At 47.1% G+C, this 12,246-nt stretch overlaps 3 protein-coding genes across 4 annotated transcripts; 1 reads left to right on the plus strand and 2 right to left on the minus strand.

The window, feature by feature from the left end:
• Nucleotides 1–347: 347 nt before the first annotated feature.
• Nucleotides 348–6,507, plus strand: LOC124669212 (probable WRKY transcription factor 61). The gene is made up of 5 exons (XM_047205878.1): nucleotides 348–830; nucleotides 1,214–1,288; nucleotides 1,578–2,141; nucleotides 2,265–2,378; nucleotides 5,347–6,507. Exons 1-5 carry the CDS (start codon nucleotides 777–779, stop codon nucleotides 6,310–6,312), a joined length of 1,773 nt encoding a protein of 590 aa, XP_047061834.1. The 5' UTR covers nucleotides 348–776; the 3' UTR covers nucleotides 6,313–6,507.
• A 332-nt stretch (nucleotides 6,508–6,839) lies between these two features.
• Nucleotides 6,840–9,941, minus strand: LOC124705237. Its single transcript, XM_047237047.1, has 9 exons — nucleotides 9,676–9,941; nucleotides 9,513–9,600; nucleotides 9,195–9,305; nucleotides 8,909–8,991; nucleotides 8,541–8,655; nucleotides 8,023–8,114; nucleotides 7,502–7,567; nucleotides 7,311–7,404; nucleotides 6,840–6,956 (listed from the first exon to the last, which is right to left on the minus strand). The coding sequence occupies exons 1-9, from the start codon at nucleotides 9,939–9,941 to the stop codon at nucleotides 6,840–6,842; spliced, it is 1,032 nt and encodes a 343-aa protein (XP_047093003.1).
• A 308-nt stretch (nucleotides 9,942–10,249) lies between these two features.
• Nucleotides 10,250–12,246, minus strand: LOC124669221 (uncharacterized protein slr1417-like). Of its 2 annotated transcripts, none has more exons than XM_047205891.1 (3): nucleotides 12,060–12,246; nucleotides 10,981–11,205; nucleotides 10,250–10,626 (listed from the first exon to the last, which is right to left on the minus strand). In XM_047205891.1, the coding sequence occupies exons 1-3, from the start codon at nucleotides 12,220–12,222 to the stop codon at nucleotides 10,451–10,453; spliced, it is 564 nt and encodes a 187-aa protein (XP_047061847.1). In that variant the 5' UTR covers nucleotides 12,223–12,246; the 3' UTR covers nucleotides 10,250–10,450. The 2 variants fall into 2 exon arrangements, with proteins under 2 accessions (XP_047061847.1, XP_047061841.1); XM_047205885.1 differs by having other exon boundaries at nucleotides 10,981–11,208; nucleotides 12,060–12,245.

A 12,246-nucleotide genomic window follows, 5' to 3' on the forward strand; every position in this document is an offset into this window, starting at 1 on the left:
ATCTCTAATGCGTGTCAGATGTACTAGAATAATCCTCATTGAACGTTCAGTAGCCGAGCAGCTCACAGCTAGCATATGGTACTCTATTCCCCTCCAAACCAAATTTCAATACGGATAAGAGACACTTTCACCAAGTAAAATACTGGCAATCTTCTGTTGATCTACAAAAAAAAAGGTATTACTATATATTTATGAATTTTCAAAAAAATAAAATAAGGCCAAGTTTCTTCTAACGAGTGGCCCTACATAATTGAAGTCTAATCTGAAAGTGATTCCTTGCGTGAAGACCGTCTCCTATAATAGTCGGCTGAGGTGACGGCGAAGACTCGAAGCTTCATTAACGTTGTTGGACTCGCTCGTCCGGCCAGAGGCGTGTACGTACATACACAGTCTGGACGCGCATCTTATAATTAACTGGCCTCCCAACAACAACAGCATGTTGCGCACGTTGAACTCCACATAAATCTCAGTCGTCTCTGTCCTGTATATTTTTCTTTTCTCTGCAAGTCACCAAAGAGTGCGGCTGTGTTTGACATTTCTGATGCTGACCGCCTAATCGACGTAGGTAAGCACCGAGGTACGGTTTTTATTTATGCCAAATCTAGTCCAAACAGGAGAGGGGAATAGAAGATCGAGTCCATGGTCTAGCTGTCTATATATATAAGCCATGGTAAGGCTGGTGCAAGACGGCCAGTAATTAAGCGCTGGAGGAAGAGAAAGGGTTGGAAGGCAAAGAGAGGAAGAGGAGAGGGACGTTTGCCTTGCTCCAAAGAGAGATGATGAAGGAAGAGAGGCAGCTTAGCAGCCATGAAGAGTGGTTGAAAGACGAGGTTCGTAACTGATTACTTCTCTTGATTTTGTGCTTTTATGGTTATAAGAGTTTGATAATCAGATAAGTATTGGTAGGACTAGGCTGAGTTTTTCTCTTCTGGGTTGTTGTTCTTGATACATGTATAGAAAGGAGGGGAATTTTCTTTTTGATATGATATCTTTGGGGTCCTGATGTGCACTATGGGTATAGGTGTTTGGGGATAAAAATCTGATGTCAAAATCAATCAGGTGTCCATCTTTAGGGACCACAAATCCTAGTGCAAATGGAACTGTCAAAACATGTGGATAAGAAAAGAAATAGACTTGTCCACAGCTTGTCATGAGATATATGTATGGTGTTGCTTACTGATCGATCTTACTAATGTAGACCTTTGTGTTCCAGATGAAAGATGATCATCGGGTTAAGGATGACAATTTTCGCAAGTTCTTCAAGAACAAATCAAGCACAGAACCGGAGGTACATAATTGTGGAAACATTTTCAATAAATACAGAACGGAAATTTCACAGTTGGCTTTGGGAAAATCAAGTACCAAACCTGAAATTTCCCAACCTGATTCATGAAATATCTATTAGCTATAAATATTTTCCTGTAGTTTTTATTCATGTTCCTAGCTATACAAATGCCAATTAAATTCCAGTACTTGCCTACATACACGTACACCAAGACAACTAGCCATTATCATATGTGATCTATATCATAGATAAATGACTGATGGGTCTCCTTGGTGTGCACTCATGGATCCAGGTTCTACAAGACAGGATTGCATCCACAAGAGAAGAGATGGTTGAAGTAAGAAAAGAGAACGAGAGGCTCAAGTCGACGCTGTCGCGGATGATAGAGGACCATCGATCTCTTCAAAAGAAATTGGATGTTCTCCACCAAGGACGAGGCAAGAACCGCATTGACTCGCATGATCATGCCTTGCCCGCCGACATCGAGGAGCCTGGGTTCGTCTCGTTGACCCTTGGCACGAGCACCAGTAGGTACAACACGGAAGAGAAGAGTACTAATTCAGAAGGCAAAGGCATAGAAGGGTCTCTGAAAATTAGAGAAAGAGGCATCTCTCTTGGACTGTCAGACAACCGAGTTGGTAGTGCAACTGATCACAGTGAGACAAAGGTGCAGCGGGATGTGCTGGTATTGAGCCCTGAAGGTAGCTCCGACAAGGCTGCCAAGGAGGACCCCATGGAGACGGCGCAGTGGCCCCCGAGCAAAACACTGAAAAACCAGATCGAGGACGCCGTAGCTCCACAGCCCATGGCCAAGAAGGCCAGGGTCTCGGTGAGGGCAAGGTGTGACACACCAACGGTACGTACTTACTACACGCACACACAAGTATCTTAGATAAATGTTACTAGTATTGAATATATGTCGTCCTGATTAGCTACTAATGAGATGAAAATGTTATTGTTCTGTGTTGGTGTTCATCAGATGAATGACGGGTGCCAGTGGAGGAAGTATGGACAGAAGATATCGAAGGGGAACCCGTGCCCGCGAGCCTACTACCGGTGCACCGTTGCCGTAGGATGCCCGGTCAGGAAGCAGGTACATGAGAACGCATGATCCATATCTCAGCTGACAATAATACCCTAATTTTAGGTCGTTGTTTAATCCATGAATTACCGACTGCAATTGACGAACTATATTATGGGCTTAGGTCGCACTCCCACGAACTTAAATTACCATTAACACCACCACGCATGTTCCAAATTAAACCGCGTGTAAACCCCATAAATCAAGCAATCCAGCACTAGCGTCTCCTGGGGATCAAAACTCAGTTCCAAACTTCCAATAGAGCGTGAGAGGTCGGAGATCGGAGCCTGACCTGGTCACGATGTAGGGGTCGAGAGGGCGTGAGTGAAGCCTGCACGCGCACGGGACTCTCGCCGGCTCCTTCCGCCACTCTCCGGCGCAGCACCGTCGTGGCCCGTCGTCTCCTGATCCTCTCGCTTCCCCAACCGCTTCTCTGGTTCCGGCTCCCCGGCGGCGTTTTTAGCTGTGATCTAATCAAATCGGTACGGTCCCTCCATCTCTTCCTGTACCACATGCCAGCGGAGTAAGGGAGTTTTAGAAAAAATACAAACCGGGTTTAAATGATTATCATGAATTTGCGGAGAAAATCCTAAATGATCGAGAAATACAAAACGATCCCTACGGTTTCCTGCTAGCCAGCGGCCGCCGCCCAACTCCAACGCCCTCGAGACGGACACCGGAAGAGACGCGGAGCTTCCACCATTGCAAGATGCAAAAAAAACACCTACAAGACTTTGTGAGTCGATGAACAAACTTGCCGCAAACAGCGAGGCACATTGCTGTGGCATGTCGACTAAGGGGGAGGGGAGGGGGGGTCACCGTGCTATCTTGGACCAAGATTTTTCGCCTCCCATTAATGAAGTTGGAGAAGAACGGCATATCTATCATCTCCGGACTAACATCTTCACCCTAGAGAACGTAACTCCTCCCTTTCATTCATATTAAGTCTCGAGAAATACAAAGCGCTTGATGAGTATAGAACCTCTTCAAATGCTTGATACATATATGCTACTCCCTTCCATTTATATTAAGTCTCGCTGATTTAGTATTAAATTAGAGACACTAAATATGGATTGGAAGGAGTAGACTTTATTTACGAGAAACAACAGGTTGTTGATGTGTATAGATGAGCGTGGCTAGTTTTTATTGCACGCAGTTGCACTTGATGTTTCTAAAAATTATCCTCTTCAAAGGATTGTTTGATGGTGTCGGTTATAATGTTTGTCTAACGGTCATGCATCGTCTTTGTTGAAATATATATAGCCTACCACTTTCTATCGGTTCATGCGTTTGGTTGTGAGACGGACGAACCCACGACCCCCAGCCTCCAGCCCCCAGCCTCCCGTACCCCCAGCCTCCCAGCCCTAGCCGCCGCCGCCGCCGCCGGTAGCGCCGCCGGGGCAAAGACCCACGGGGCGTGGCGGCGGCGGGGGCCCTTCCTCGTCGACGCATGGTGGAAGGCGGCTGGATCTCCCTCCCTCGAGCATGGCGGACACGCGGATGGGATGGGCGGCGGCGGCCTGCGCTGCGCCCCCTTCTCCCGTCGGCTCTCCCCTGGTGGATCGGCCGGCGCGGTTGGGATGGGCGGCGGCCTGCCTGCGCCGTCCTCCCGTCGGCTCTCCGCAGCACTCCGGCAGGGGCTGGTGGTGGGCGGTGGCCAGGCCCATGGCCTGCGCCATTTTCCCCCCGCCTCTCGCCGGTGAGTGGAGGCGATCTCGGGCTTCACCCGCGACACGAGGTCGCCCGGGGCGGCAGCCTTAGGTACGACGGTGGAGGTGGCCCTCTTCTTCGCCCGGAGAGGGTCGGCCTGCGGTTGGTGGTGGTGGATCTATAGATCTATCACCGCGTTCCAGCGGCGAGATGGAGATGCATGGAAGCCGGCAACGGAGTCGCCGGTGGAGGGTTGGAGTGGCCAGCCCAGGATGGTCGCCGACGTGGGGGTCCGACCTGTATAAAGGCGGTGGTCCTAGGGTCTCTCTTGCGTGAAGAGGAAGACCTACCGGAGGCCTGGACTCGTGATCTAGCCGGAGTGTTGAGTTCCGGAAGGCTCCGCCGGCGAATGTAACAGTGCTTTTTGCCTGGAGTTTGCTGGGTCGGTGGTATTCGGTCGTGCGCACCCATGCTTTTATTCCGACCGATTGGTTCTGGAGGAGCGGCGCGAAGCTCTTTTTCCGTGTTGACATCAAGTGACTATGGATCCATGATGAAAGTCGGAAGAAGAGAAGTTCATGAAGGCCGGAGGGGAGGACTAGCTAAGGGAGGTTCAAGTCTCCGCGCTGTTGAGGGACTTGCTTGGTGTTCCGGGCTTCACAGCAGCGGTATGAAAGTGGGGGTGACAACAGGTGAAGTTCAGAGTCCTACCTTTCAGGGTGAAAACCCAAGGTCTGACCTTAACTGGTTGTGCCTGGCAATGACCTTGTTGGAGGCATTGTTTTGAGAGCGAAGACGGTGAAAACCTAAGATCGTTGATCGGGCGACGACGGTGTTAGAGCACTGTTTCCTTCTTTGACGCGTCGTTTTTGGAGAGTCTGTATTTCAGGTGTTGTTTTGGCGGTGGATGTATTGCTATTGTTAGGCCCGAGATACTGTAGCGGGACTTTTGCTTCTTAGTTTTTTTTTTTTTTGGCTGTGTGCATCCGTAGTGCCATTAGGGTGGTGCGTTGTTGCAGAGGCTGGGTGTAATTGGTATCTTGTTGATATTAATATATTCCCTTTATCGAAAAAAAATGCGTTTGGTTGTGTTGGCTACATCAATTTAATAGTCTTCAGCGACTGGTGTTTCGCTCTAGTCTTAGATTTGTATAATTGTAACTTTTTATTTTGTTTCTATCAAATCATTTAGACCAAAACTTCATGTTTCTCGACAATAAAATTGCATGCTTTAAATTTTCGCGCTCGTCTTCAACTGCTTGTAATGCTACACATCATCACAGGATTCACAGGAGCATCCGTTCTCACCATGTATGCATATCTTTTGCAGGTGCAGAGATGCTCCGACGATATGTCGATCCTGATCACCACTTATGAGGGCGCCCACAACCACCCGCTCTCCGCCTCAGCCGCCGCCATGGCCTCCACCACCTCCGCCGCGGCGTCCATGCTCACCTCCGGCTCCTCTACCTCCCTTGGCAGCTTCCCTGGCGCCGCGTCCAGCCTCAGCTTCGGCTTATCGTCCGCAGCTAACGGGTCCAACCTGCATCCGGGCGGCTCTCGGCCATTCTTCCTCCCGTCGGCCACCGCCGCGTCCATCACCGCCACCCCGTCTTACCCCACCATCACCCTCGACCTCACCTCGCCTGCCATGTCGCAAGGTTTCTCCCTCAACAACAGGTTCTCCTCGGGCTTCACCGGCTCACACAGCACCACTAGTAGATACCCTTCCACGAGCTTCTCCTTCTCCGGCTCCGCCACCACCGCATGGCCGGCCGCCGGTGGGTACTTGAGCTACGGATCATCTTCGGGCGCGTCGCCCTACAATGGCGCCGGCAAGAGCTCGTTCGAAGCTGCGCTGAGCAGCAACCCTGGAAGGCAAGGATCGACGTCACTCTACCAACCGGTGCTGCAAAGTGCGGCTTCCGTAAGCCGCAGCGGGACGGCCACGGCTGCACCGCCGAGCGTGCTAACCGACACCATAGCCCAGGCGATCTCGTCGGACCCGGGTTTCCACACGGCGCTCGCGGCCGCCATCACATCGTACGTCGGCAAGCCGGCACCAAGAGGAGGAGGCAGCAAGGGGATCCAGTGGGGGGAGCACCTCGGGCTGGGGCCGTCAAACGCGGCCACGGCCACAGCGTGCTCGTCGGCATTGCTAGCGCGTTCCTCATCGTTACCCTCCACGGCGCAGAGTAGCTCGAGCGGTCAGATGTTCTTCAAGCCGTCGCTGGCACTGTCAGGCTCAACGAGTCCCTCAACGTCTCCTCTGAAGAACAGGGAGCACATTAATTAGTGGGAGGTTTTGAAGCTTCTTTTGGAGTTTGTTCATTCGGTGTAAATATCCTGACTGTTAGCATAACTATTGAAAATGTTTTGATTGATTCATCATTGATCATGTAAATGATGTCAAACAGATATTTCATTTTGTGTTTTATAGGCCGGCAGAAGATGAGTTGAAGATGCTACGTGAACACACAACAAATGATTTGTTTCCTATGCTCAGAAAAAGAAATTTGTTATCCAAAGAAGGAACAACAGAAAACTATATCCATTACTTCCAGAAAAAAAATCTATGTACAATTACATGGTTATGAATCAGACAGATTTACAGATCAGATATGATGTGTGTAGTGTGTACACAGTTGTAACCTTACTAATAGCGAAGTGCAAAGTGCAAACAGTTGTCCTAATTTCTGAACATAGCGAGTTACCCTTGGTGCTGTACACAAGCACCATCACACCAATTGTGCGCCTTAAACCTTGAATCATCCTCTCGGGTGATCACGATGGTTCAAAGGTGAACAAAACTGTCTCGACTTTTCACTTGGAAATGACTCTCATAAATCGGCTTACGGAACTAAACGCGGCCATGACATTAGTCATCATTGAAGGTTCCTCTTCGGATTGCTCACTGGCGCCGCCACCGCCAAATATGATCTGCAAATTTGAATGCTGTTAATAGTCTCCACAAAACGAAAGTTCAATAGCAACAACAACGTTTGGTGTAGATATCCACAAGTGAATTCACAGGACGAGGTTCTCTGCTTGTGTAGAGTGTCAGTTGTTTGGCTGCTTAATATGTGTAGTCACAGAGATTGAGAATTCAGTTGGCTATTTCGTTCTTGCAGCATCCATATTTTTCTGCAGTTTGATGACTTGACTCCCTTTTTCAACAGTGTACCGATCCAACTTAACAATTATTAAAAGGATACTAAAAAGGAAAGGCAAAATCAAGATATTAATAGAAAAAAATCGATCAGAGACCTAGAATGGCAAATTCCAGTGTCTAACCTCAATATCTGTTGCATCAGGGCGACTTGAAGATTCTCTCGCGAGCAAATACCGATTGGGTCTATTTGGATCATCATAAAACACTTTCCACTTTCTGTAACATAAGTCATACAAACAGATCTCTTTAGCCTATTACTTTGATGGTCATTTATTTGGATAATGAATGAAGAAGGCAACAAATATCCTCGTACTCAGGATAGCATCTGAAGATTGCACCAGTAGGCAATGGCCTCATCGAGTAAACAGTGGTAAAAGTACTGCAAAGCGGGTGATGGATGTTAGAAAAATACCAATAGAATTACAATGGACAAAATAAAGAAGAAAAAATGCACTAATTCAGTTTCTTACTGACATGCCATCGTTACCATAAATGCTGTAAGAAAATGGAACATGAATAAGTGACTAAATTTATAGGTATATTTGAACATACTCCAGAAAAGTTCAGTATAATTCATACAAGATGTATCTATATCGGTAACATTTCCATGGGATCTCTATCAGTAACTTCATATTGCATATGATATTGGCAAGCAGTACTTATTTATGTTTTGGCAACTAGAGATAGTTGCATACAGGTATACTTCATAGAAGACGTGCCTTGGTACACATTCTGATACTTTTTGAGCCATATCCATACTCTGATGTCCGCAAGCAGTAATTGTTTATGTCTTGGCAAGCATTAATAGATACACATTCAGAGGCAACAGGTTACCTTAAGAAATTTCTGCGGAGGTTCCGAACATTATATCCCACTCCAACATCTCCACTAACAAGACGTGGGTTCCACATGATGAGAGGTCTTATCTTCAGTGGATTAAAACTGGAAGTTACTATAAAATACCATATTGAGTGGAGCACATATGCAAATGATAATTGTGTATATGCATAAGGTAGTTGGTTAACATAGACAATGAACTATTAATAAAAAAATGCACAACTAAAATTGATGGGAACATAGGTGGACGTGTTTGGGACTTTGGGCATATAATTCTGCATAAGCTCTCTCAGGAGATGGCAATGCAATACCAAGTATATGCTAAGCTGCTTGTGCAAATGAATATAGATCATGCAACTATACATGCATGACCAAACGTACCGTAAACGCACATGTCTGTCATATCCTACCAATTTGCTAGGAAAACAAGAAATGGAGTTCATCTTCTTTAATAAATAAACTAATGCATGTGTATCTGTTGCCATTGAAAATTTGATCACGCATAAATTACATACTGGATCATCAGAGAGTTGAGATGAAATGCGTTCAACAGATTCAAGCATCTGATGATCAGGGATAATCATAACGACGACTTCATCATCAGTATCGACTGGCTTTCGATCGCTAAGACTGCAATTCAAAATGAAACACTACATATTTTAGATTCACAAAATTATCTCAAAAAATATAATTGCAATAATCTCTAATGTCTTAAAGCTAGAAGATCTTAACAACAAAGTTAACGCGCTTCAGTATAAACACAGCTAGCATGTAGCATGGACACAATAACAGCGCATTACATATAAAATGTCCCAACAGTTCAATAACTTTCTAGACGTTACTGAACAGCTCCGTGAGTTGACTACTAAAAGTAAGGAAGTACCTAGCACACTTGAACTGTGCATCTTTCCACTGATACTTCAGAAGGGCAGCCACTCCGGCGTCGGGGAAGATGGCCTTAACTTTCTAGAGACCATAAAGTAGAGCGTAAAGAACAGATTATATCCAAGGTAGTTAAACTAAAGGATTCACAGAATTTATTGAGGTCTACAGAATCAGGGACATTTAGAATATGTATCGGTGAAATTAGGGAGCTAGAATCATGCAACTGCAAATGGATCAGAAAGGGCAAAAGTTTCATTTATCGCTAAATGACCTTGTATCCAAACCTGGCCAGTCTCTTGTGCAAGTGTGTCCAGGAGTATTCTCGACAGTGCCCAGACCTCGGCCTGTGCTCCTTCCTCATTGAGGAACTCCAACTGAGGGATCAGTAGCTCTGCCTACAGATATGATAACCATGGACAGATCATCAAGGACAGATATGCCAAGATGGTATATTTGTGAGACAAGCACAAGAATATAATCCTAGCATCGTGGATGGAACTCGAAATTCGAGACGGTTCCATGGTATTCCAAGTGAGAATGCACAAAATTCACAGGAGGGTGTGACTGAATGAAATTATCAGTATGAACAACTGGAAACATACGATGCCTCTCATGCCGCCCGAGTTGACGAAATCGGCGCTGGCCTTCCCCGACTGCCATATCGCGCCCTGCAGATCCGACGGCAAGGAGCTGAAACCACAGAGGCAACGCACGCAGTCAGGCGCGACCATGTTTCCTCGAGTCATCGGTGTGGCCGAGCCTAACCTGTCATCCTCCGTCACCACCGCCTTTTCCGCCCCGCCATCGACCTCCGCCGTCGACGCCGCCGGCTCAGCCTCGGCAGGAGCGTCCGCGGCGTCGAACTTGCCGAACTTGGCTTGTGCGGGGGGCGGCGCGCGGCGGACGCGCAGTCGCAGCCGATCCGTCGTGGCGGGGGAGGCGACGGCCGGCTGAGGCGGGAGGTGGCGGAGGAGGGGGAGAGGAGGGGCAGGACGAGCGTACTGCGGCGAGAGCAGCGACGAGGTCGCCATTGCTTCGCGCGGCGGAGGACGGACTGACGTGGTCGACCTGTGGCTGGCCACTCCCGTTGCTGCCTGAGGCTGGATAACGGTAGGCTCGCTCCGGCAACAGGATTCCATGAACAATCGCCGTCCGATGGAAAATTCAACGATCCAGATTGTCCGAAATAATCCCAGTGCACGAACTTAAGCTTGTGCATTCAGTAAAAAAATATCTGATGAGATTCGTAGATTTATCTCCAGGCTACTCTGATTATTCCGACATAAAGCGTGCTTGCGTGATGGTGATTGAGCGTCTACCTTGTAATCAAAGAAACAAGTGCTTGAAAGCCAGAATATTGAAGTAATCATAGCTATCTTTACAATTCTATTGAGCAGTTACAACTTACAAGTCCCACTGGAATCTGGGTACACATCCTTGAGTATATCTGTGAACATGTGGTATTGTCCATCAGAACATTTTCTGCAACCAAAGATGTATGCGGCATGGTGATGTCACATCTTGCCACTATAGTTCTAGTCTAGTTGTTGCAGGCTGTTGCTGTGCTCAGTGTTTCTTTTCCAGTAGCAAACGATTTGCCACACCCGCAAGTTTTCGTCGCGTTTGGGTTCTGGAAGTTGAAGCCGCCCCCGATGAGAGCGTCGCTGTAGTCCAGCTCCATTCCAAACATGAAGAGAAGGCTCTTTGGGTCGCAAACTGTAGACACAATGAAAAAACTCTGATGTTACAATTCCGGTAGAACAGGTGCTGGCTATAATTGGTCTAATCTGAAGAGGAATAACCACAGCTAGTTTTGACTCTGTAACTGAAAAACAGCCTGTAACCTATGTCAGCCATTTAAAGCTTTATCTGAAACTCGTGATCATTTTCTATCAATTTAATCATGCAATATATACCACCTCTAGACATGTACGAAAGAAGTAGCCACGACCAAATGATCCACTGAAAGTTCATTGCAGCTATAGTACTAGTTAATCCTTCATTTTCGAGTGTACCCTATATAGTAGCTATTCCTAACAACATACCACGCAGTTAAGATAAAGCGGTTACCTATTGTGAAACCATTATACTCTATGACCGAATCGTCAGGATTGGCACTTCCTCGATTTTCAAACTCCATGGTGTAAGACATGCCAGAACATCCTCCTTGTTTAACACCAATCCTCAAACAGAGATCTTCATTCTTTTCCTCTCTCATTCTATTCAGATGCTTCAAGGCCTTCTCGGTCAATGAGATAGCTGGTGCAACACTGCCCGACGTTGCTGCTGCTGCCGCTGCTGCAAAGTATGATTGATGATTTTAGTAAGTTAACAGTGAACAAAACTATCAAGTATTGGATGGAAAAATAGATATAGGAGTAGAGCATAATGATCAAACTGGTGTATTAAAAATAGCATTTTTGATATCTATCTATATACGTTCTCATCGGGAAGAAGAAGCTCCATAATACCACAAACAAAATAGGAATAGAGCAGGTAACTACTTTCCACCAGCTACTGCAAAACAGGATTGTCTAGGAGCATGTATCTGCTTTCCCCCAAAAGTCTAAATTGCCTGGTAAAGGTCAGGGATTGATGATCTAGTATTTTGATGGGGTCGCTCTGATGATAAACATGGTGCAGTAGTGAGGCTAACCACTAAAATACATAAATGAATGGAGACGTTAAGAAGCAACTTAGGCAATGCGGGCTGGCAATATATACATCCAGGATCGGAACCTTCGATGTTACAAATGCTTTTACATGCCCCCAAATAAACATCAAGCAATCTTCAAGGCTACCAAGCTTGTCCTATCAACGGCAGGGATAATTTTCAGCTGCCTGTATCAGGATAACAAAGCGCGGTGCTGCATAAAGATGAGTTCCTACGGTATACCTCTCACAGTACGTGACCACGTATGAAACTATCAACCTGGCTTCCATTAACTGGTGTTCACAGATCACCGCAAGAAATCCAAGCACGAATTGAATCTCCCACGCTAAAACAACCCTACCGATCCGGCTCATTTTACTGATATTTACAAATCGAAAGAAAAATAAATCCAGCAGGGATTCAATCGAAATCCTTCCTCTAGAAATAACCCTACTTCTTCCTATTGCATAGAGCACCTGCTGTGTTGACCACGAACCTGGAGGGGCGGAGGCACGGAGGGAGACGGCACGGAAGCCGCCGCCGCTGCGGGCGGCGAAGCGGATCGAGGAGGCGGGGGCGGACGAGGAGGAGGAGACGGCGAGGTGGAGGCGCGCCGTGCCGGGGAGGCGGCCGAGGAGCGTGCCGGATGCGAGCGCCATGGTCGGATTGGGTGTTGGGAGAGA

The sequence above is a fragment of the Lolium rigidum genome, chromosome 1, assembly GCF_022539505.1.
Source record: "Lolium rigidum isolate FL_2022 chromosome 1, APGP_CSIRO_Lrig_0.1, whole genome shotgun sequence".
NCBI lineage: Eukaryota > Viridiplantae > Streptophyta > Magnoliopsida > Poales > Poaceae > Lolium > Lolium rigidum.

Bases quoted from the DNA above. Each gene is read 5' to 3' on its own strand.
- LOC124669212 (XM_047205878.1), top strand. From the start codon at position 777: ATGATGAAGGAAGAGAGGCAGCTTAGCAGCCATGAAGAGTGGTTGAAA. The intron at 831-1,213 runs GTTCGTAACTGA...TTTGTGTTCCAG, and splicing joins AAGAGTGGTTGAAAGACGAG to ATGAAAGATGATCATCGGGT. The intron at 2,142-2,264 runs GTACGTACTTAC...GGTGTTCATCAG, and splicing joins CAAGGTGTGACACACCAACG to ATGAATGACGGGTGCCAGTG.
- LOC124705237 (XM_047237047.1), bottom strand. From the start codon at position 9,941: ATGGCGACCTCGTCGCTGCTCTCGCCGCAGTACGCTCGTCCTGCCCCT. The intron at 8,992-9,194 runs GTTTGGATACAA...TATGGTCTCTAG, and splicing joins TTGCACAAGAGACTGGCCAG to AAAGTTAAGGCCATCTTCCC. The intron at 8,656-8,908 runs GTACTTCCTTAC...TTTGAATTGCAG, and splicing joins GCACAGTTCAAGTGTGCTAG to TCTTAGCGATCGAAAGCCAG.
- LOC124669221 (XM_047205885.1), bottom strand. From the start codon at position 12,222: ATGGCGCTCGCATCCGGCACGCTCCTCGGCCGCCTCCCCGGCACGGCG. The intron at 11,209-12,059 runs GTTCGTGGTCAA...CATACTTTGCAG, and splicing joins CCGTGCCTCCGCCCCTCCAG to CAGCGGCAGCAGCAGCAACG. The intron at 10,627-10,980 runs GTAACCGCTTTA...TTGTGTCTACAG, and splicing joins GTATAATGGTTTCACAATAG to TTTGCGACCCAAAGAGCCTT.